This window comes from Aquarana catesbeiana, linkage group LG03 (genome assembly GCF_042186555.1).
Source record: "Aquarana catesbeiana isolate 2022-GZ linkage group LG03, ASM4218655v1, whole genome shotgun sequence".
Taxonomy (NCBI): domain Eukaryota; kingdom Metazoa; phylum Chordata; class Amphibia; order Anura; family Ranidae; genus Aquarana; species Aquarana catesbeiana.
This window is the reverse complement of record NC_133326.1, coordinates 683,798,029-683,823,062: the sequence shown is the minus strand read 5'-3', so window position 1 is coordinate 683,823,062 and position 25,034 is coordinate 683,798,029. Positions and strand designations below refer to the sequence as shown.

General features: G+C 43.0%; 1 protein-coding gene across 1 annotated transcript in view; it reads left to right on the top strand.

Annotated features, from left to right (window-relative positions):
• Window positions 1-25,034, top strand: part of LOC141133538 (protein kinase C delta type-like) — a 100,983-nt gene that overhangs the window by 58,268 nt on the left and 17,681 nt on the right. Inside the window, exons 2-5 of the mRNA XM_073622981.1 lie at window positions 12,076-12,149; window positions 14,079-14,249; window positions 17,155-17,306; window positions 17,675-17,813. Of these exons, the coding sequence (XP_073479082.1) occupies window positions 14,082-14,249; window positions 17,155-17,306; window positions 17,675-17,813 (459 nt within the window). The 5' untranslated portion in view covers window positions 12,076-12,149; window positions 14,079-14,081. The remainder of the gene's footprint in view (window positions 1-12,075; window positions 12,150-14,078; window positions 14,250-17,154; window positions 17,307-17,674; window positions 17,814-25,034) is intronic.

The following is a 25,034-nucleotide window of genomic DNA, read 5'->3' as shown; positions in this document are numbered from 1 at the left end:
ATAGGCATACCCCTCCCCCTTTTTTACCCTCTCTATCCTTGCGGCATAGGGTATACCCTTGAATGTTTGCCAGCCAATCATGAGAGCTGTTGAACCAGGTCTCTGAAATTCCCACAAAATCCAAATCCTCCTTGTACAACAGTATCTCTAGTTCACCCATCTTGTCCGCCATGCTCCTGGCATTGGTGAACATGCCACATAGTTTAGACCGGTCGCATATTGTCCTTGTATTGGGTGTTTCAAGATTGCAACTAGGACTTGTTACTATACTCACCTTGTGTTTTTGTGCTTTGGTTAACCTACCACTAATGCCCCCAATACTACCCTCTGGAATATCTTCCGCGCTGGCTATCACTGTCTCTGGACCCTCCCCCCCCATCGCCTAGTTTAAAAACCCCTCTAACTTTTTGGCCATCTTCATTCCCAGCAGATCTGCACCCTCCTCATTTAGGCGCAGTCCGTCCCTTCTATAGTACCGGTTACCGACTGAGAAGTCGGCCCAGTCCTCCAGGAACCCAAACCCCTCCTTACTATACCAGCTCTTCAGCCACTTGTTTACTTCCCTAATCTCCCTCTGCCTTTCTGGTGTGGCTCGATGTACCGGTAGTATTCCTGAGAACACTACCTTGGAGGTCCTTTTCCTCAATTTAGCACCTAAGTCCCTAAAATCGTTCTTTAGGACACTCCATCTGCCTCTGACTTTGTCATTGGTGCCAACGTGCACCATGACAGCCGGGTCTTCCCCAGCCCCTCCCAGTAATCTGTCCACAAGATCCGTGATGTGCCGAACCCGAGCGCCCGGTAGACAACATACTGTTCGGCACATCACGGATCTTGTGGACAGATTACTGGGAGGGGCTGGGGAAGAAAAAAAAAAGCTATTTAAAAAAAGTGACAGCAAAAGGCAAATTAAAAACTAAAAGGAAAAGCCCCAAAAATGCAACCCAGCAAACAAACAGCAAACAAACAGCAAACAAACAAACAACAAACAAACAGCAAACAAACAGCAAGCAAACAGCAAACAAACAGCAAACAAACAGCAAACAGCAAGCAAACAGCAAACAAACAAAACAGCAAACAAACAGCAAACAAACAAACAGCAAACAGCAAACAAACAAACAGCAAACAAGCAAACAAACAAACAGCAAACAAACAGCAAGACTCGTACACTCTAACTCTTGTTTTTAACTCCCACTTATACCAGCTCCACTTACACCAAGTTCCACAGCCTCAGACTGAGCACGCTCAGACTGAGTCCTACAACCAGTTAAATAGGCACCTGTGAGCAATTAACCACCCCCCTTAATTGAATAATTGATGGAACCAGAGAAAAAAAAAAAAAAGCTATTTAAAAAGTGACAGCAAAAGGCAAATTAAAAACTAAAAGGAAAAGCCCCAAAAATGCAACCCAGCAAACAAACAGCAAACAAACAGCAAACAGACCACAAACAAACAACAAACAAACAAACAGCAAACAAACAAACAAACAGCAAACAAACAGCAAGCAAACAGCAAACAAACAAACAGCAAACAAACAAACAGCAAACAAACAAACAAACAGCAAACAAACAGCAAACAAACAGCAAGCAAACAGCAAACAAACAGCAAACAGCAAACGAACAGCAAACAGCAAACGAACAGCAAACAAACAGCAAACAGCAAACAAACAGCAAACAAACAGCAGACAAACAAACAGCAAACAAACAGCAAGACTTGTACACTCTAACTCTTGTTTTTAACTCCCACTTATACCAGCTCCACTTAAACAAAGTTCCACAGCCTCAGACTGAGCACATATTAATGTGATACCTACGTAATCATGTGCATAAAAACCTTCAATTGCGTCATAATAAAGCAGAACAGTTATTTGGAAAGATGCTGAGCGTATCTTTTGCGTCTGTTCCCTACTGCAGTAGTTATTATTAATTTGGAACCACTAATCAATATGAAGATAGGAGTTGCCTATCATCAATTTAACCGAGTCAGCATGGCGAGCTTTGCCTTAGAAGGGGATTCCAGGTGACCCTGAGTATCCGAAACGAGGAGCTTGAGATGATCCGGGAATTTCTGATAATCTTAATTGCGCTAGCAGTGATAATATAATTGAAAAAAAGTGTTTAGGACACACAATATATGTATGTAAGTCCCAATCAAAAAGTAACAATAAGTGCATAAACCTTATAACAGAAAATAGTTATGTGCTAAGAGTCGATGTTCAGGCAACAACACCACCTATAATATGTCCATAAACAATAATTCCAATAGGAATAAAAGTCCATTTAATTTGTCTAATCTTCAAACCATAAGGGCTGATAGATCAAAGAAGCTTTCTATCGGACGTGCATTGATTGCAGAGAGAGTAATAGGTGTGCGCTTACCCCTATTGTTGGACCTCCTCTGTGGCAAGGTCTTACGAGCTTGCAGATTTCGCCCTCTGCAGGGACCAAATGTTGGTAACCAGGTCTTGACAGCGTACACCGCAGACTTCCAGATGGTCGGGATAGTCCAACAGCTCCAGCATCAGAGGGGGGACCCGAAAATGGAGAGGCCCATGGACAAAAAAGACATAAGGAGAAAAGAAGAAGCTCCTCTGGTGTAATATCGTTGGGGTTTTATTGGATAAACCACAAGTGAACATTTAAAAAACTCCATAAAAAATTCATAAAAAGCCGGCATATACAAAGGACGGCTTTTTATGAATTTTTTATGGAGTTCACTTTAAATGTTCACTTGTGGTTTATCCAATAAAACCTCAACGAAGGTTTCAACGAAGGAATGCAGAATTTAAGGCAGGGAAATATTAAAGAGTTAAAAGAAAGCGAGAGAATGATATGCATGTATTGTGTACAAATGGGAAAAATGTAAGTGATTTTAGAGAGATATTGGTGTATGTGTGTGCGAATGCTGGGACCTTTCGTTCTAATGCTTGTGTGTGTCATGTATGCAGATATGACCCCCTCCTTTGTGCTCTCATGAAAGAATGTGGCTGGGATGAGAGGTCAGTGATAAGCTGGAAGGACACCATGCCAATTCCAGTTTTTTAGACAAAACATTTATAACAAAATATGCTGGGCTAACGAATCTAATGGTAAACAATGTGATCACAATTATTTTAAATCTGTTTTCCAGACATGGTAAAATGAAGGTTACATTTAACCGTGTATTACACAAATTGAATATCCTTTGATAGTGGAAACAGTGCATTTAAAAAAGGGAAATTAAGTAAAATTAAGTAATAATGAGTATTCATTTCTAATATGAGTTTAACAATTTTATTAATAATATACATATATTGAAACTGGTTTAGACAACCTTTGGTTGGAAATGAAATCCAGGTTATTGGGGAAATTTTGAAAAATGGGATTAGTTTAGATTAAGATAACAATTTTGTAATTTTACATTTATACAATAAGCCCTTATTGAGAGAAAAAAAAGATTAAGATGAGGTTGTTATTTGGAATACAGTTGTCATAATATTTAACAAAGCCAAGATGGATGGGATACATAAGAAGTTTTTATACAAAAATGAAATTTTAAGGTTTTTGATAACTTGATGTGCGGTCCATGATGTGAGAGTTATAATAAATAAAATTTAAATATAACAGACCCATCACATCAAGTCCACACACCCTGTTAGGATAGATGCCACCTGCAGCCAGTTGTTTTTTTAGTTTTTGATGCCTTCTGGTCCATCATACAGATTCTTGGTCCTTTTTGTTTTATTTATTTTTATTTTTGAAATCCAAAGCAGAATGTGTGGATTGTGAAATGATGTGCCCCTTTTCCTTGTAAGTGCAGTGGTATAAGCAGAAGAATATTTTGGATTTATGGGCATCTCTCCATGACCGCAAGGTATTGTTATCATTTATTATAATATTGCCAGGAAAAAGTTGTCTTTTGAAACATGAAACTGGAGTTCTTACACAAACAGCGTGATAGAAAACAAGCCATTGTAATATATTTATGCAAGCTGGACCCAGTAATGAAGGGTTCATCCCGATATATCAGAGCTGTAGCTTTTATGCAAAGGTGCTATTAGACAAAGTTAGATATTGTTTTGGTCAAACATTTCATTTTTAATGGTCCGACATTCTGAGCAGCAAATTTACAGCTAACTAAATGTTTGTCTAATGAAATGTTTAAAATATGTGTTTGTTTATGTACAAATCTAACAATGAAAAACGCGTACATTTATTCAAAAGAAAGGAAAAACCACATGTGTTAAATTGATGGTGTAGGAATCAGCTGCTGTGAGCCCAGTGCAGGACACACTCCCTGAAGACCCAGATATTACATTTTTTGTACATTTGAGTATGCAGTTTATCACCCAGAAGGATACTCTGTATTCAAAGTCATTGGATCCTTTTTCCCAAGCTCAAGAAGCAGAGCTCCATGCTTTAGCAAAGCCTGTGAGCTATAAAAAGAGTATATATTTATATAGATAGTCGAGATATAGAGAGCTTTTGGTTCCATTTGAAGGGCCAAAAGTTTGTTTTTACTTCGGCAGGTAAACCATTAAAGCATGCCAAGTTAATTTGATTGGCTGTTTTCAGCCTTCCAGGTTCTTGCTGAGGTAGCCATACTAACATTAAAACTCACACATGGAAGCAGACCAGGTGACTAAGGATGCTGCATTTACAGCCCCGGATACTTGATGGGTCTGTGCAACTCACAGATTCCACCCTAGTTCTGGCCCAGTATAGCTGGGATTAATAATTCAACTTTAAGGACCCCAGAACAAGAAGAACAAGTGGTCCACAGGGGGCAACTTCCTATGAAACAGGACTTTGGAAAAATGTGATCATTTATGTCTGCCAGTCACTCTTTTCCCTCCAGCTTGACACATGGACCGTGTCATCAGTCAACGTGGGATAGAGCCAGGGTTCTCCACAGTTGTTTTTATAACATACCACTTCTTGTTTTACCTGTTACCAAAGGTGTTACCAAAAACTGAACATCCCTTCCAGAGATTACAAAAAGATATATCCAGATGCCCGAGTTAGGATCTTACAAGTATGCATTTTGTCTGTATGGGCATGTTTTCTGGATGACCAGTGGCAAATGCTACTGCAAAGGCCACAGTAAAAAGTGTTATCAGAAGTAGTTTGTAAATATAGAGTGCAGAAAGTACAGAGAGTAACAGAGGAAATCATTTTTATAGAAAAGTGCTTACTAGAAGTTTTGAGGTTATATTTTTACACCCTCCAACTGTCTACAATGTAGCGGACAAAGTAGAGTAAGAAACTAGAAAACTTTTGCCTGAATGTTTTCTTATATTTTATCAAGCCCCTAAGGGGGATGTTGGACTCTCTCCCTATGGGATTTGGTTTGGGAGTGTGTTACTCACTTGCTTATATTTTTTCTCAGCAGCAGAAATCCTCCATTCAGATCTCACAGAGAATGTTGCTGATCTTTTAAGGTTTTTGACAAACTCATTTATGTGTTTTCTCCCCAATTCCAGATCCTAAAAGTTTGGAAGGATCTAAAACTAAAGCCAGGTGACTTGTGGATTGTTAAGAGACATTTATATATAAGGAAATGTTTGGAGACTTAATACAGCATCTATTTCATGTACAGTTTTTGCAAAACTTGAAGGAAAAATCACCTGGATCCACACCAGACACTGCAAAAATGACTAAATTAAAGAAATCTCTGTGTTTGATTTGTTTCCCTCTTGCGATCACAGTATAGGGTACTTTTTGATTCAATTACTTTAATTGTAAAGGATATATATATTTGAAAAGTAGTTTCGCCATGTTGAAGTCATATTTGTCTTTTGTTTGTCTTCCATTTTATGTAGAATTGTCTGTGTTTACATATGTTGATAAGTCAGCATGCCAACAATTCAGCTAGAAGGCCACAGGAGTGTACAGGCAGTACTTTGTAAATATGTCTTATCAATCATTTGTTTTTCACAATGAAAAGTCATTTTGTAATGAAAAAGCTGCTCAGCTATTATTTTCTCTGCAATGGAGTTTTTTTGCCTCTTTGGTCAGGACTACCTCCACCTAAGCGTATGGAGGTTCCAGGTTAAAGGTGGTAGCAGGTATGGTTAGTGATCAAAATATTGATCAAAAGAAGGGAGACTGTAATGGAAATTTGTAAGTTCTGTAAATAATTGTATTCTATTTTGTATGTATTGCACACTGCCGTCACTGTGCACACGGCACTAATAATGTTATCAGTTCATGTTTACATTCTTTCGAATCCTGATTAGAATTAGCCTGTAACGCCCCTTGTTACCATAAACGTACAATTGTAATATTAATGTGATACCTACGTAATCATGCGTATAAAAACCTTCAATTGCGTCATATTAAAGCAGAACAGTTATTTGGAAAGATGCTGAACGTATCTTTTGTGTCTGTACCCCACTGCAGTAGTTATTATTAATTTGGAACCACTAATCAATATGAGGATAGGAGTTGCCTATCATCAATTTAACCGAGTCAGTCAGTCAGGTGGGAGGAGTTCTGGAATGGCTCCGCCTTCATGTCCTCTTGTGTGGAACCCCCACCGGCTCCGTTCTCCGGTCTCTCCCGTCGGCCCCTCACACACTCTCCGGTCTCCTCAGCTCCCCAGAGGCAGCAACTGACAGGACAGAGGAACGGGCGCGCTCCCGCTCATGGCCGGCCTTGCGCACTACAACTCGGAGGGAGGAGACACAAGCCGTTACTGGACAGAGGAAGGTGGTGCCGGAAGCGACGTAAAGGATGTGGGGCGCGCGGCTACAACAGGAAGAGGCGGACACCTATGCGGATAGGACGGGCGATGTCACATGGGGCAGCGGCGACGGCCATGTTGGAAAAGGGCGGATTGTTTACAAGTAAAATAGAAGCGGATGGCGGTAATCTGATAGAACACCGCGCACTCCCGCCTTCTCTCGTTCCCCCGTGATGTCATTATATACAGCGGGAGGGAAGCGATGTACAAGCAATGTGAAGTCACGTGGGAGGTCGCATGACCAGACTCCCTGCAGTGACGTCACAGAGGCGTACACACGCGGGCACGTAAACAACTCCCTTAGATCAGCCGCACTAATGGCTCTCTGTCAGTTGATCTCTGGAGATTGCATTGAGCAGATGTGTTGTGTTACCTGAATTATCATTGTAGAACAGTGAGAACATTATATTGCCAGTAGTTTCAATATTAGAGAGAGAAAGAGAAGGATCTATTATTAGCCACATTACTTTTATTTTATTGTGGGATATTCATTTATATTAAAGATGGTGGATTCTACCACAAACACCCGAGAGTTTTCCTTTTGGCCGAGACCTGCTAGGTTACAGACGATAATCACATATAATACAAAAATGACTGGATGCCCTCATCCCATTGACAGCAAAACTCTTAACCACTATAAAGAACTATATCATCTCATGAAAGGGAACAACGAACCCCTAACCATGTCACTGGTGGGTCAGATCACAGAAGAATTAGACAGGCCTGTAGAGAAGAGAGCCATTGCACTGAAGAAGAGAAGAAAGGAGGAAACAGACAGGCCTGTAGAGAAGAGAGCTGTGGCGAATAGGAGGAATCAGAAAGGCATGTAGAGAAGAGAGCAATGGCACTGAAGAAGAGGAGAAGAGAGGAGGAATCAGACAGACCTGTAGAGAAGAGAGCCATGGCACTGAAGAAGAGGAGAAGAGAGGAATAAACAGACAGGCCTGTAGAGAAGAGAGCCGTGGCGAAGAGGAGACGAGAGGAGGAAACAGACAGCCTGTAGAGAAGAGAGCCGTGGCACTGAGGAAGAGGAGAAAAGAGGAGGAAACAGACAGGCCTGTAGAGAAGAGAGTCATGCCACTGATGAAAAGGAGAACAGAAGAGGGAACAGAGTGCTCCGCGGAGCAGGCAGATGTGGTTCAGAGGGAGAGTAGGAAACAGAGAGGCCTGTAGAGAAGAGAGCCATGGCACTGAGGAAGAGGAGAAGAGAGGAGGAAACAGACAGGCCTGTAGAGAAGAGAGCCATGGCACAGAGGAAGGGGAGAAGAGAGGAGGAAACAGCGAGGCCTGTAGAGAAGAAAGCCATGGCACTTTGGAAGAAGAGAAGAGAGGAGGGAACAGAGTGCCCCACAGAGCGGGCAGATGAGAAGAGGAGGAAACAGAGAGGCCTGTAGAGAAGCGAGCCATGGCACTGAGGAAGAGAGGGAGAAACAGAGTGCCCCACAGAGCAGACAGATGAGGTGAAGAGAAGAGAGGAGAAATCAGAGAAGAGAGCCAAGGCACCAAGGAAGTGGAATAGAGAGGAGAAGGCAGAGAAGAGACGCAAGGCTCAGAAGAGGAGAAAACAGAGAGCTCTGTCAAGAAGAGACACAAGGCTCCAGGTAAGAAAGAGGAGGTAACAGTGAGCCCTTCAGTGAAGAGAGGCAAGGTTCTGGTGAAGAAAAAAAGCAGAAAGGCCTGCTGAGAAGAGACACAAGGCTTCAGGGAAGAGAGAGGAGAGAACAGAGAGCCCTGGAGAGGAGCAAGACAAGACTCTGCAGAAGAAGGATGAGGAGAAAATAAAGATGCTTACTCAGAAGTTAAAGAAACATGTAAAGATATCGATGAGGGAAACAGAGATCACCATACAGAAGGAGGAAAGGATGGAAATAGAATGTAAGTATTACTATGATTTCAATTGTCCTATAGTACATAGGTAAGGTAAAAAGACTTCATACTAAGTGAGGATTATATGACGTGTAGTGGCACCAAAGAAGATAATGTCACGTGAGGGCAGCTGCCCCTTTTAAAGTGGAATAAATCACCTTACATTTATTCAAAAATGACACTAAAAAGGTATGGTGCTAACTAAAACATAAATAAATAAAAGTATCACCAAACATAATTCCATATCATCAGCATAAATTATCCAGTCCACAATGTATAAGTTCCATAATGTGACATTTCCATAAGATATAACAAAAAATGTCCTCAAAGAATATTCCAATCACTGTGATTAAAGGATAAGTGCAGTAGCAGATTAATTGTTTAGCCGCGCTCCACCATCAACCGTGTGTGAGAAATGCAAACTCACCAAAAAGAGTTAATAAATACGCCTTGTAACTAATACACTCTCTTGGTCAGCAGCATATATGAAGGTGATGGTTCTCAGCCTCAGATGTATCTCCTTACATTGATCTACTATAAAAGCTCGGGAGAAGCATATTGAATATCATAGTGCAGTATGTTTATTAAAAGATCAGTTCCAGCAGGTAAATAAAAAATGTGTACTTACGTTTGTGGGTGCTAAGTGCACTCGCCTTCTCTCCAGGACGTGGCATGTGTTCCAAAGCATCGGAGGTAGGAACCAACCAATCGGAAGTTACGTCAATACAGGTGGACATGCAGCCTCCATCCGCCTGTATTGATGTCACTTCCAGTTGGTTCCGACCTCCAGCACTCCTCATCCTGGAGAGACAGCAAGTATGCTTAGTTGGCTGTACATGTTGTTGCTGACTTACAGCACCAACAAATGTAAGTGCGCATTTTTGGTGATTAATCTGCTTCTGCACTTATCCTTTAATCACGGTTATTGAAATATTCTTTGAGCACTTTTTTATTATATTTTATGGAAAATACCTCATAGTTGTACATCTGCATTGTGAGATTTAAGGCATTTCTGCTTGTGACTGCTGGCCTTATCAGATTTGGATGGATATTTAGTGATGTCACTTCTTTGCTGCTCACTGTTCTTCATGCTGAAAGTTCTGATATGAGGACGTAAAGCCCACGGAAGAACGAATAAATAAACTTGCGTAAACTTATGAAAAAGCATAAGTGCGGAGTGCAGAATGATGTCAGCAAATGAGTGCAGTTCACTGAAAATAAAGAAGGCATTCACTTACATGTAAAGACAAATTCATCCTGCCTAGTGGAGGGGCAGAGTCACTGGCTCACAGAGTGCCACAGCATAATAGATATGAATGGGGGAAAAATAAGGACACACACTGCAGGAGTGCAGAACAAATATTAAAACTCAGCAGCAACTCAACAATTAATGTTTTTTTAACTAACAAAACTTATAAGTGGAACATGTAACATGTTTTTGAAGGTGAACTTATCCTTTAATCCTTTCACAGCCAGAGCTGTTTTTGTATTTTTTGCACGCATTAAAAAAATGATTTGAGTTCTGAAGACTACATAAAACCCCCTTATAAAACCACCCTAGAGAATAAAATAGTGGTAGCTCATGATATGTCACGATATTACCGCAAAGGTTAATTTTAGGGGGGCACAAAAACACAATAAATTACCCAATTCTTTAGTAAAATCTAAAAGCCAAGGTTGTACCAAGTATATAGATACCCAACATGTTAAAGTGGTTGTAGACTCTTACAAACCACTTTTACCTACAGTAAGCCTAGATTAAGGCTTACCTGTAGGTGCAAGAAATAACTCCTAAACCTACATGGTTTAGGATATATTTCCAAAAGACAGGCACCGATGTCTGCGGCGCATGTGCCGTAGACAACGGGGCGCAGGCACACTGAGCGTGCCGTCACTAATGGCATGACAGCGCGCATGCGCAGGAGTGACGTCATTGCGGGCTCTGGCCAATCACAGCGCTGGAGCCGCGATACCCGGAAAGAAGATGGACGCTTCATAGGAGAAGTGACAGCGGTGACATCACAGGCTCCCTTGTCAGTTAAGGGACACATAATGGGCTACTATGCGATGCATAGTAGCCCATTATCTTTTACCTTTGCAGAGAAACAAAGAGGAAGTAAACTCAATCAGTGCCATATATTTTACATAGGCAATGTCTTAAAAGCCCCCTACGGAGGAGGTCTGGTGCTAGAATTATTGCCCTCATTCTGGTGTGCGCAGCGATATGTATTGTGTATTACACGTTTTCAGGGATAAGTGCCCCACCACGTCCATTTACATTTGTACGTCCATATATGTGGGGGTGGGTGAATTTTACGTGCTTGGGTGTAACTTGAAGTGGAGTTCCACCCATAAAAAATAAAATCATTCCTGTGCAGGAAATAATCTAAAAAAAACATTTGGAGAAATTTTTTTTTTAAAACTTTTTCTTGCCTGTTGCTATGTGGTCTCTTGAAATCTTCCCCTTCCTCACCTCGGCTCCTTACATCACTTCCCTTGGCACCTCTGCTCGCTACTGCTCCTGGGAGATGTGTGTCATCATTTCCCAGGAGTCAGTGGGCTGCGCCGAGGGCTAGGTTGCCATAACAATGGGACAGGCACTTCAGACGACGCCGTTGTTATGGCAACCTGTATACTTCACAGTGCCGCTACAAGGCATTACTGTGCATGCGCGAGAATGGGGAGTTGCATGCTGGTCGATCAGCTGCACTGTATCCCGGAAATAAATGCTTGTGGGCTTCACATGCCCACAAGCAGTAGGACAATGGCCAGCAAGTAGTTATATACGTTTTTTTTTTCTATTAAACGTGACATCGGGGGACAAATTTCTCAAAAAACGTGAGTGTTAAATGGCAATGTTATTAACTTATGAAATGTTTAAAAAAAAAATTATTAAATGTCGTTGGAACTCCGCTTTAAATTTTTTACTATAAAATTTTTTAAATTTTTTTTACATTCTTTCTCTGCCTCGTTGGCCAGGAAAACTGTGAATGGGGACACGAAAAGTGACGCCACATGTTTGTTCGCTCACCTGCCTCCATTCTACCCGGTGGCACCCACTATGCCGATCCTGGCCCGCAGATGTGCAAGCAAAGCCCAGGATACACAGCGGGGGTAGGCCGTGCATGGGGTGTGGAAAGAATTTGGGCGGCACCCCAGGCGCCAGGGCGAAACTTCTTGTCGTCATGACAACCTGGCGCATGGGTAGGTCTGTCCTATCTAAAATCAGGAGATTTTTGAAGGCCAATTGCGATTTTCTGAGCAGTTTTTTTTCCCCGTTAGAACAGGCCCAGAGACTTGTTCTATCTCTGGGGTTATTCACTGAAATTATCAGATCTATGTGGAATCAGCCATGTGATATCCCCCGTACTGCGGTTTAGCTCTTTTCTCTATTTTGGGGGTTTTATTGCCAATAGAAATAAGCAGAGTAGTATGACTTGTATGAGGACAGGGTCATAAAATTGTTTTCTGTTTCTCTCTCTACAGCGCGTGTACCAGGTTCCCTTTATCCAGAGAACTTCACCTGCCATAAAACACTTGGAGCTGGAAGCCATGGACGGGTAAGTGACAAACGATTATTATTTAAACTTGGGGGGGGGGCACATTATGACCATGGAAGACTATATGACAGGTACAGCATAACCATGTACACTCAGCTCAGACTTTGGGGGAGGGGGGATGACGTACTGAACAAGGGGGGGCTGTACACACTTTATGTACCAGTTTAATGCTGAACTCCAGGATATAAGAAAATGTTACCTTTGTAATGGGTCTCTCTCTCCACTGGAAATTTTAAAATGTAAGTTCACCTTTATAGAGAATCTGTAAGGTGAAATTACACTGGACACCCTGCCTATCACCTGCAGTCAGACACTGCTTCACCGATCTGGGGATTTAAAATCTCTGTGGCTTAAAGGGGTTGTAAACCCTCGTGTTTTTTCACCTTAATGCATCCTATGCATTAAGGTGAAAAAACTTCTGTCAGTCACTGGCCCCCCAGCCCCCCGTTTTACTTACCTGAGCCCTGGAATTTTCAATTTCCCTCTGCCCGGGGTTCTCGGCACTTGATTGGATAGATTGATAGCAGCGCAGCCATTGGCTCCCACTGCTGTCAATCAAATCCAATGACGCTGGTGCCGGGGCCGAGTCAGGCATTCGTGTCTATGGATGCAAATGCTGGACTCAGGAGCGCGCCCGCCAGGTAACCCCCTGCTTTACAATCACTTTAATCTCTTATCCGTACATCTCAGCATGTATGAAAAAAAGGCATTCTAATTGGTCAGCACTGTCACATGGACGGCGCTGACCAATCAGAATTTGTCGGGGAGTTCAAATCCCCAGACCGGTGAAGCAGCTTGCCGGGGTCTGACTGTGGGGGATTGCGGGACTCAGGGGAGGGAGGGGGTCCAGTGTAAGGTCTTCTTACAAATTTTCTGTAAAGCTGAACTTACATTTTAAGCACTCATTTTTCGTACGGGGTGATGAGAATCAGGTGAAATCATTAGCCTATCCCAGGCAGCCGGTACTCTCCTCTGCTGTCCCATGACCCTCAGCATCCTTCTGTACAATGCAGGACTGCTGATTGTGTACTATATGGGATGACAATGGAAAGCTGTGACTGGTCGGGCCGTGAAGGGAACCGGCTTTAGGAGGGAGCAGTCATGCTGTGCAGAGGAAACCTGCAGGAGTATGGAGTAAGGTTTGTACATCACCGTATTCATCATCCCCTGGGTACAATGACCCATTAACCCTTGCAGTGTCAAGGAGGACCCCAATGTTCAGCTTTAATGCAGAGTGTCAAGTGGGGTACACACTATGAGAAAATCAGAAGAAAAATTCAGTACGAGGCACGATTATTAGATTTTCATGTACTGTGTATGCAACTTTTTTGACATCTGATTCAGACTTTCCAAAGAAAATTTTTCTAAGGGACCAACTCCAAAAATGTTCTCGTACATGAACAGAACAATTTTTGTTCAGGGTGTACTGTTTCCAGATAAAAAAGATAAAAATCAGATACTGCGTATGATCATAAACAATAACAAAAAAAGCCCCTGTCATACGGGAGTTTTCATACATTAGTTCCATCCTCGGTTTTGACTTGCTGTGAAACATTGAGGAAAATCGGACGATCGTTTGCCCGGTTTTCTTATGGTGTGTACCCACCTTCAGACTGTGCCCGCCAGTGCAGCAACCAGTCAGAATCCACCTTGTACAAGTCTGACTTCTACATAGTGAATTCCGATTGGTGGCTTGGCACCTTATGGCACCTGAGAATCAGTCTGCTGTGTTGAACAAGGCCAGCGGCGGCTCTGTTTGATGTGTAAAAGAAACTTACAGCTGTTGGTCATATTTCCACAAATTGCAAATCCAGCAGGACAGAAAAAAGGGGAAAAGAAAGATTATTCAGGACATGAGGAATGGTTGGTAATGTTGTTACAACTAGAGAACATGGAAAAGATGATGTACTAATTGTCCCTTTCCTATAGGTGATGCTGGCAACCAATTGTGATAGCGGCAAACTGGTGGCCTTGAAGATCGTCGAAAAGATGGGTCTAATTGGCTATGACCAGGACACCATCATGACTGAACGTCAAGTAATGCAAATGGTTATGGGCCACCCGTATTGTACCAAGCTCTATGCCACTTTCCAGTCACAGGTATGTCTAAGTTTAGATAGATAGATAGATAGATAGATAGATAGATAGATAGATAGATAGATAGATAGATAGATAGATAGATAGAATAATATTTTGATGAATGTAGATATAGATAGATAGCTATAGACAGATAGATGTTTGGATGGATAGATAGGTAGATATAGATAGACGGTTGGATGGATGTACAGTATATATAGATAGATGTAGAAAGGTAACTGTAGATAGATGTTTGGAAGGATGAATGGATATCTATATATAGATAGATACATGTTTGGATGGATGTAGATATTTATTGATGGATATAGATTAGATAGACAGGCCCGGGCTGGGGGGGGTTGATTTTGGTAGGCATTTGCGGGGGTGGCTGGTGTCGGTGTCTCCACACTGTAATGTACAGGGGACACTGTGATATAATGTGGACAGCACTATAAAGTGGCACTGTAATGATTACAGTGCCCCTTTATATTACAGTGCCCCTGCAATTATCCCCCCCCTTTTCTTTGTAATCAAAGTGCCCCTTTTTACTCTTTGCTCACTGTGCAGTTCTCCAGCTCCTCCTGCCCCCTTACATCAGAGCCTGCACAGACCCCCCTTACATCAGAGCCCCCTTACATCAGAGCCCCCTTACATCAGAGTCCACACAGACCCCCCCTTACATCAGAGTCTGCACAGACCCCTTCTTACATCAGAGCCCCCTTACATCAGAGTCCCCTTACATCAGAGTCCGCACAGACCCTCCTTATATTAGAGTCCGCACAGACCCCCCCTTATTTAAGAGTCCCCTTACATCAGAGTCCATACAGAGCCCCCTTACACCAGAGTCCACACAGACCCCCCTTACTTCAGAGCCCCCTTACATCAAAGTCCATACAGACCCCCCTTACATCTGAGTCCACACAGAGCCCCCTTACATCAGAGTCCCCTTACATCAGAGTCCACACAGAGCCCCATAAATCAGAGTCCACACAGAGCCCCTTAAATCAGAGTCCACACAGAGCCCCCTTAAATCAGAGTCCACACAGAGCCCCCTTACATCAGAGTCCACACAGAGCCCCCCTTACATCAGAGTCCACACAGACCCCCCCCTTACTTCAGAGCCCCCTTACATCAAAGTCCATACAGACCCCCCTTACATCTGAGTCCACACAGAGCCCCCTTACATCAGAGTCCCCTTACATCAGAGTCCACACAGAGCCCCATAAATCAGAGTCCACACAGAGCCCCTTAAATCAGAGTCCACACAGAGCCCCCTTAAATCAGAGTCCACACAGAGCCCCCTTACATCAGAGTCCACACAGAGCCCCCCTTACATCAGAGTCCACACAGACCCCCCCTTACTTCAGAGCCCCCTTACATCAGAGTCCTTACAGACCCCCATTACATCAGAGTCTGAAAAGACCCCCTTAGAGTCTGCAGAATTTCCACTTACTGTAAGGGGGAGCTCTGTGGTCCCTAATGTAAAGGGGAACCCTTTTTTAGGCTGGGTTCACAGTAGTGCGATGCGAGAACCCTGCGAATCCACTGCTGGTTCCCGCATGTGAACACCCATGCGATCCGATTCTGGTGTGGACCAAAAAAAGGGTCCTGTGCGAGTTTGATCCAAATGCGGTGCGATATCAGCCATACTATCTGTATGGCTGAAATCGCATTGCACGGACATCGCATGCGATTTGCACCGCAGTGCGAATCACATGCAATATCGCACAGCGCACTAGTGTGAACCTGGCCTAAATCAGGGTTCTCAGAACACCACTTTACATGAGATCCCCCCTTAAGGCACGGTTCACACTAGTGTGCTGTGCGAATCACATACGTTGTTCGTGCAATGCGATTTCAGCCATACAGATAGTATGGCTCTGATATCGCACCGCATTCGCATCAAACTCGCACAGGACCCTTTTTTTGGTCAACACCAGAATCGAATCGCAGGGGTGTTCACACCTATGCGATCTGATTCATGTCCGGACTATCAGTTCGCAGTTCGATATGCGAGCTGAAATGGTGACATTAATGTTGTATGACACTCCCCAGTAGTTCGCATATGGCAGTGTGAACTGCCGTGCGAGTCAGGTGCGATGCGGGGTTCCCGCAGTGGATTTGCAGGGTTCTCGCATGGCACTAGTGTGAACCCAGCCTATAGGGGGAATGTGTGCAAAGCGAACTCTTATGTAAGGGGGTCTCTGGTCATCAAAGCCCCCCTCTTGCATCAGAGTCCACAGAGCACCCCTTAAATTCCTTTTACACACTGGGAGGCAGGAGAGAGAGGGATCTTACTCACCCCAGGATGGAGGCTCAGGCACAGGCTGTCTGCTTCCTTCACATTTCCCCGAGTGTATGGGCGTGGCAGACACAGTAGAGGGGCGGGAAGAGGAGGAGCAGTCCGTCCGAGCGGAGAGCAGAGAACGGAACTGTTCGTTTCGGCTCTGAGGCTGAGCTGTGTGTGAGAGAGACACACAGCTCAGCCCATGCAGCCGCTAACGACATTTGTAGTTCCGCCGGAGAAGACACAGGCATGGCCGCATAACGGCAGGTGAGCGGTGGCCGCAGGCCTGTGTTAACCCTGCCCAGGCCGCGGTTGACGCTTACCTCCCGCTGTGCTGCCTGGACATCAACAGGCCATGGAGTGGGCGGTCCCAGCCCACCGGGCAAATGCCCGGTCTGCCCTATGGCCAGTCCGGGCCTGTAGATAGATGTTTGGATGGATGTACAGTATATGAATATAGATAGATTCAGATAAGTAGCTGTTGTAAATAGATAGATGTTTGGATGGATGGATGGATATGGATATAGATCAATAGCTATAGATAGAGAGATGTTTTGGATAGACATCATGTAGTGTGTTTTAGTAAAGAATTATAACATAGTACTTTCTTTTATACCTTCTAACCTGTCTTTCCTTCCCCAGGATCATCTATTCTATGTGATGGAATTTTTTAGTGGGGGAGATCTGAGGAAACAGATTAAATCCAAGAAATGTGACCTCTCCACCATGAGACGTCTGGCAGCAGAACTCCTATGTGGTCTGCAGTTCGTGCACTCTAAAGGCATTCTTCACGGGTAAATAACTTTCCTATAAACTTCAATCATTTTACAATTCTCTCCTCTTCTTTGCACAGCCACTTCACCTAAATAATTACTGATAGTCACGTGCCCAGGCAGCTGTCTGACAGCGATTTCTGCAGCGCCATTTAAAAACGTCCCTACAATGGTTCGTGCCATGCTGGGGAAGTGTTTAATGGTCATACTTCTCATGTGCAATCAGTTCATGAAAGATACGATTGTTTCCTAGATTGTATCATTCTGTGTATGGGCAGCGCTAGGAAAGGGAGTTTTATAAATGCTGATCCCTCTATGGGTCAATAATATTGGGATGTGGGGGGACAATTATCTGAACAGCAGAGCTGACTATTTTTTTTTCTTCACAGTGACGTGATCCCTGAGAACATTCTTCTGGATTGCAACGGTCATGTGAGATTAGCTGACTTTGGTAATGCAGAAACCAACATGTTTGGAGCCGAGATGAGAACTGGAGAATTTGGAACAGAATTATACATAGCCCCTGAGGTAAGTAAAAGACCAATCATCTGAATGTCCATTGTCTACATATACAGGGCAATTATCAAACAGATTAGACCTAAATTAACCACTTAAGGACTGGAAGGATTTGCCCCTTAATGACCAGGCAATTTTTTTGCGATACAGCACTGCATCGTTTTAACTGACAATTGCGTGGTCGTGCGACATTGTACCCAAACTTAATTGATGTACTTTTTTTCCAACAAATAGAGCTTTCTTTTGGTGGTATTTGATCACCTCTGCGGTTTTTATTTTTAGCGTTATAAACAAAAAAAGAGCGACAATTTTGAAAAAAAAAAAATTTTTTTTAAACTTTTTGCTATAATAAATATCCCCCCAAAAAAGTAACAAAAACAAATTTCTTCCTTAGCTTAGGCCAATATGTATTCTACACATTTTTGGTAACAGAAATCGCAATAAGCGTATATTGATTGGTTTACACAAAAGTTATAGCGTCTACAAAATATATAGATTTATGTAATTTTTCTTATTATGTTTTTTTTACTAGGAGTGGTGGTGATTAGCAATTTGTAGCGGGACTGCAACATTGTGGCAGATAGATCGCACACTTTTGACACTTTTTTGGGACCAGTGACATTTATACAGCGATCAGAGCTAAATATAGCCACTGATTACTGTATAAATGTCACTGGCGGGGAAGGGGTTAACACTAGGGGGCGATCACGGGGTTAAATGTGTTCCCTGGCTGGTGTTGCTAACAGTATGGCTGACTGGAGGAGGAGAGAGATCGCTGTTCCTAATTACTAGGAACAATCTCTCTCTCCTCCCCTGACAGAATGGAGATCTGTCAGTTTACACTGACAGATCCCCATTCTGCCTTCCTCTGGCAGAAGTGGGTGGATGAAGGGCGGTATTCTAATGGTGGGCATACCCACCGATCAATCTCTTTTTTTCGTTCAGCCCACAGGCTGCATGACAAAAAGAACATTACAATGTATGCCCAACAAGGACCAGCAATGTACTGGAATGTTGCTGGACTTTGAGTGGTTATACCAGAATGATGCCTGCAGGTTTAGGTATCATCTTGGTATCATTCTTTTCAGCCAGTGGTTGGCTTTCATGTAAAAGCAATCCTAGTGGCTAATTATTATTTATTATTATTATTATACGCGATTTATATAGCGCCAACAGTTGATTAGGGAGACAACACAATTACAGTACAGTAATTAGCCTCTAGACTGCCTTTATAAGCAGTGGGAGGGAATGTCCCCCCCTCCCACCATCTTCCATGGTTTTCTCGAGCTCTCCTGTCCCAACAGGGAACCCGAGAATGCAGCCGGAGGTTCAGCCAGCTGACCATAGAGCTGATCAGAGACCGGAACGGCTCCAATCATCTCTATGGCCTAAGAAACCGGAAGCTACAAGCATTTCGTGACTTCGGTTTCGCCGGATATAAACAGCGCCATTGGGAAATTGACAAAGAATTTTATCACACCGATCTTGGTGTGGTCAGTTGCTTTGAGGGCAGAGGAGAGATCTAGGGTCTAATAGACCCCAATTTTTTCAAAAGAGAGTACCTGTCCCTACCTATTGCTATCATAGGGGATATTTACATTCCCTGAGATAACAATACAAATTATTAAAAAAAAATGAAAGGAACAGTTGAAAAATATAATAAAAAAGCAAAATAAATTCTAAAAAAAAAAAACGGTCTGGTGTCATATGTAAACAGCAATTGCACCATGCATGTGAGGTATAACCGTGAAGGTCAGATCGAGGGCAGTAATTTTAGCAGTAGACCTCCTCTGTAAATCCAAAATGGTAACCTATAAAGGTTTTTAAAAATGTATGTAGTTTGTCGCCGCTGCACGTTTGTGCGTAATTTTAAAGCATGTTGTGTTTGGTATCCATGTACTCAGCATAAGACTTTTTTTTTATTTCATAAAACATTTAGGCAATATAGTGTGTTTTAGTGCATTAAAATTAAAAAAAGTGTGTTTTTTCCCAAAAAATTGCGTTTGAAAAATCGCTGCGCAAATACTGTGTGAAAAAAAAATGCAACACCCACCATTTTAATCTGTAGGGCCTTTGCTTTAAAAAAAAATATAATGTTTGGGAATTCAAAGTAATTTTCTTGCAAAAAAAAAAAAAATGTTTTTTCGTGTAAACAAAAAGTGTCAGAAAGGGCTTTGTCTTCAAGTGGTTAGAAGAGTGGGTGATGTGTGACATAAGCTTCTAAATGTTGTGCATAAAATACCAGGACAGTTAAAACCCCCCCAAATGACCCCTTTTTGGAAAGTAGACACCCCAAGCTATTTGATGAGAGGCATGTTGAGTCTATGGAATATTTTATTATATTAAGTATATATTATATTAAGTAGTAAGTAGTGCATTGAACAGTAATGTGACATTCAAAATTGCAAACCAATTAAATGATATATATAGTGAAACATATATCTATATGCAACAATGCGACTACACCCAAACTCCGAGTCGCATGTGTCACTTTATGATATATGTGGAAAGTGAAATATCAATATTCCAACGTGTAAAATGCCTAAGTGGTATTAACCGTACAAAAATGTGCAACCCAAAGTCGCAGAGAGTCTCACAAATTCAATGGAATGTTCAAAGTGAATAACCTGTATATTGGGGTAACTTAATACATAGGTGTGAGCTCCCAATGAAGAATGCAACAAGGTGAGTGTAAGCAGTGATGAAACACACAAAATATAAAACTTAAAATGAAATAAATAAAGAATAAGATCTATATCGGTTCCCTATATGTGAACATGAATAGATAGGTGACAATATAAACAATATGTGCCCAATGTGCTCCAAGGATGGATAAAAAAAAACACAAATGGAATAATGTCATGCAGACATGATGTCTAGCAAATAGAGTCCATATTATTGTGTATATATATATAGAGAGAGAGAGAGAGAGAGAGAGAGAGAGAGAGAGAGAGAGAGAGAGAGAGAGAGAATATATATATATATATATAGAGAGAGAGAGAAAGAGTTCATACAAGTGGATGTGCAATAGTGTTGGTATCCCGAATCCCTATATCACATTAAAAGGTGGGGAAAGATGGAATACTCTTACCAGCAATGGTGGACTCACACGCCATGAGCGGTGGGTCAAACGAGCTTGTACCGCCAAGCGGTGGATGTAGGTCCGGTCCAAATCGATGGAAAATTCCAGCTGGAATGAGGGCCTGGAACTCTACTCACCAAGGGAAAAAATAGACCGAGCCTGAGTGCCCGGCAATCTTGTTTGCCGTCTCGATCAAAAAACGTAGAAGGTTAGGGGCATCATCCACGCTCCATTCAATAGGTGACAGTTCCCAAGATATAAAAGAAAAAAGAGTCTCCACATGGTGTAAATTGAACCGAAGGAATGTATCTTCCAACATCCAATTAAAACAGTAATGACAATAAAATTTGGTTCAATTGAACAGGTAAAAAGCGCAGTAGAAAAAAGTGGCTAGACTAGCATATAGACCCTATGCGTTTCGCCCTCATAGACTTCTGCTGGGGTATGTGACAGGTATTTGCCTCTTAGCAAAGTATCACGGACAGTACTCAATTTTCTCTGTCACAATTGCACTAATACGGCTACAATCAAATTAAGCAAATACCTTGAAAGTAGACACCCCAAGGTATTTGCTAAGAGGCATGGTGAGTATTTTACAGATCTCATTTATTTTTGAAAATAAAGAAAGAAAAGAAATTTTTTTTTTTCTTTTTGCAAAATACTCAACATGCCTCTCAGCAGATAGCTTGGGGTGTCTACTTTCCAAAATGGGGTCGTTTGGGGGGTTTTGTGCTATCTGGGTATTTCATGGCCTCCGAAACTGTGATAGGCAGTGAGGAGTGAAATCAAAAATGAACGCCCTTAGAAATAGTGAAAGCGGTGATTGGTTTTCAGGGTCCTGTACGCGGTTAGACTGCCAAAAAGTTCCACACATGTGGTATCCCCCTACTCAGGAGAAGTAGCAGAATGTATTTTGGGGTGTCATTCCACATATAACCATGCCATGTGTGAGCAATATATCATTTAGTGACAACTTTGTGTAATTTTTTTTTTTGTCATTTTTCAATTACTTGTGACAAAAAATAAAATATTCAATGGGCTCAACATGCCTCTCAGCAATTTCCTTGGGGTGTCTACTTTCCAAAATGGGGTCATTTGGGGGGGGGTTTGTACTGCCCTGAGATTTTAGCACCTCAAGAAATGAGATAGGCAGTCAAACTAAAAGCTGTGTAAATTCCAGAAAATGTACCCTAGTTTGTAGACGCTATAACTTTTGCCCAAACCAATAATTATACGCTTATTGACATTTTGTTTACCAAAGACATGTGGCTGAATACATTTTGGCCTAAATGTATGACTAAAATTGAGTTTATTACATTTTTTTATAACAAAAAGTAGAAAATATCATTTTGTTTCAAAACTTTAGGTCTTTTTCCATTTATATCGCAAAAAATAAAAATCGCAGAGGCAATCAAATAACATCAAAAGAAAGCTCTATTTGTGGGAAAAAAAGACTCAAATTTCGTTTGGGTACAACATTGCATGACCGCACAATTACCAGTTAAACAGCGCAGTGCCAAATTGTAAAAAGTCCTCCGGTCATTGAGCTGCCAAATCCTCCGGGGCTGAAGTGGTTAAAAGCCCCTACAGATCATCAGTTTAGAGATAACTTTGAATAATGGGAGTTTTGCTCTCGCTCTGTCATGAGCGGCGATATGTAACATGTGTGACACAACTACAATGTTTTCAAGTGCAGTCGCCACTATGCACAGTACCGGGACAGGTTTGTCTAGTGCCCAGGCCAAGGACGCGGAACGGCGCCCCCTCCCCCCACTGTTAATGCATGCCGTAGAATGGGTTTACTGCCCTGTGTCCATTCTCTACCCCCTTGTTTCGCTGTGCCCAGAGCAGATGCCCCTCCTGCCCACCCCTTGTCCCGGCCCTGCCTATGCATGCATTTATGTTCATATGTGTATATGAGGGGTTCTACATTTTTTTACTCTTTTTTCTGTCACTCTACTCTCTCCTCCAATCGGTATGTTCCATGTTAGATCATGAACACTTTAGCACAACTGATTGGCTCCCTGTGCTTCTTTTCCATGTCGCAATCTGAACTCTTCTGTACAGGGACTGGAAGAGGCTGATGAATGAATTGCTCACACTGTTCATGAATTAATGTTTTTTTTTTTGTTTTGTTTTTATGAAAAGTCTCCAGACATATATACAATAATGCCAAATAATGCAGCTGTTTAATCATTAGTACATCAATGTGTTAATGGTTATTGAGCTGCACCATTTGTGTCTTTCATACCTGCCTGGAGTTCAGCTTTAAATGTCAGAAACCATCTTTGATTCATGTTGTATAAGTGACCCAAATGATAAATTATCCATTAACATATGAAGAATATACCCACACCTCCCATACTTACTGATGCAGGTTGTGTTCTGTCTGGTTCTCCTTCCAAGGACACCCCTCTGAACTGCCTTCACCACAGTGGCGAAACTACCGCCATAGCAACCCATGCGGGCGCAGCCGAGAGGGGCCCATGGGGAGGATGAGGAATTCATACTGCGGGGGAGGGCGAGCACCACCCGCACGGTCCCCCAGCCAGGGGAAGTGAGGAGAGGAAGAGGCAAGCTGTCTACGAGCAGAGAGCGAGATGATCCGCTGTAATAGCTTTCATTAGAATTTCCTGTGTTCCCGGGGCTCACCGTCGCATAGCCCCTCCGCTTGGCCCGACGCCTTTGATAGACAGAACACCGGTCCAATGCGGGACATGTGACGTCATCAAAGGCGCCGGGCCAAGAAGTGGGGCTATGTGACGGTGAGCCCCGGGAACACAGGAAATTCAAATGAAACCTATTACAGCTCTCTGCTCATACGGACAGCTTGCCTTTTCCTCTCCTCACTTCCCCTGGCTGGGGGACTGTACGGGCGGTGCTCGCCCCCCCAATCTGAGGCAGCCCCACGCTCGCCAACAGCCATTTGAGGGCTGCAGTATGCATTCCTCATCCTCCCCAGTAGTTCCACAGGGCACAGGTGAGGCAGTATTGGGCACAGATGAGGCTGCATTGGGCACAGGTGAGGCTGTATTGGGTATGGGTCACGCTGCATTGGGCACAGGTGAGGCTGCATTTTGCACAGGTGGGCACAGGTGAGGCAGTATTGGGCATAGGTGAGGATGCATTGGGGACAGGTGAGGCTGTATTCGGCACAGGCAGGCCATGCTGCATTGGGAACAGGTAGGCCACATTGAGCACAGGTGAGGCTGCATTGGGCACTGGACACAGGCAGGACACGCTGCATTGGGCACTGGACATGCTGCACTGGGCACAGGCCACACTGCATTGGGCACAGGTAAGGCTGCATTGGGCACAGGTGAGGCTGCATTGGGCACTGGACAACGCTGCATTGGGCACAGGCCACACAGCATTGTGCACAGGTGAGGCTGCATTTTGCACAGGTGGGCACAGGTGAGGCAGTATTGGGCATAGGTGAGGATGCATTGGGGACAGGTGAGGCTGTATTGGGCACGGGCAGGCCACGCTGCATTGGGGACAGGTAGGCCACATTGGGCACTGGTCACGCTGCATTGGGCACAGGTGAGGATGATTGAAGCGCTAACACCAGGTATTTGGAGTATCTTTATCTGTTGATTGTTAAACTTTCTGGAATACATATATTGCTATTGTGGTGTAGGATCTGGGCCTGTTGTCCCTCCATCCCTTCTCTCTCCTTCCTTTCTTTCTTTCTTTCTTTCTTTCTTTCTTTCTTTCTTTCTTTCTTTCTTTCTTTCTTTCTTTCTTTCTTTCTTTCTTTCTTTCCTTCCTTCCTTCCTTCCTTCCTTCCTTCCTTCCTTCCTTCCTTCCTTCCTTCCTTCCTTCCTTCCTTCCTTCCTTCCTTCCTCCCTCCATCCCTCATTCATCTCAGACTCAAACCACCTTTGAGCCAAGCCCACTATTTAATTTAAGCCCCGCCATTTTTGTGTGTGTGTGTGTGTGTGGGGGGCTGTTTGCAGGGGGGGGCATACAACATTTTGCTATGGGGCCCTGTGATTTCTAGTTACGCCCCTGCTGCACCAGCTCAAAAAATTTTGCTCTTCAAATCTACAGCAAAAAAATAAACAAACATAATTCTAGAAATGCAGAAAAAAAAGATAATTTCACACTATATGACGACGGCAAACATCTATAGAATGGGATGGAAGGAA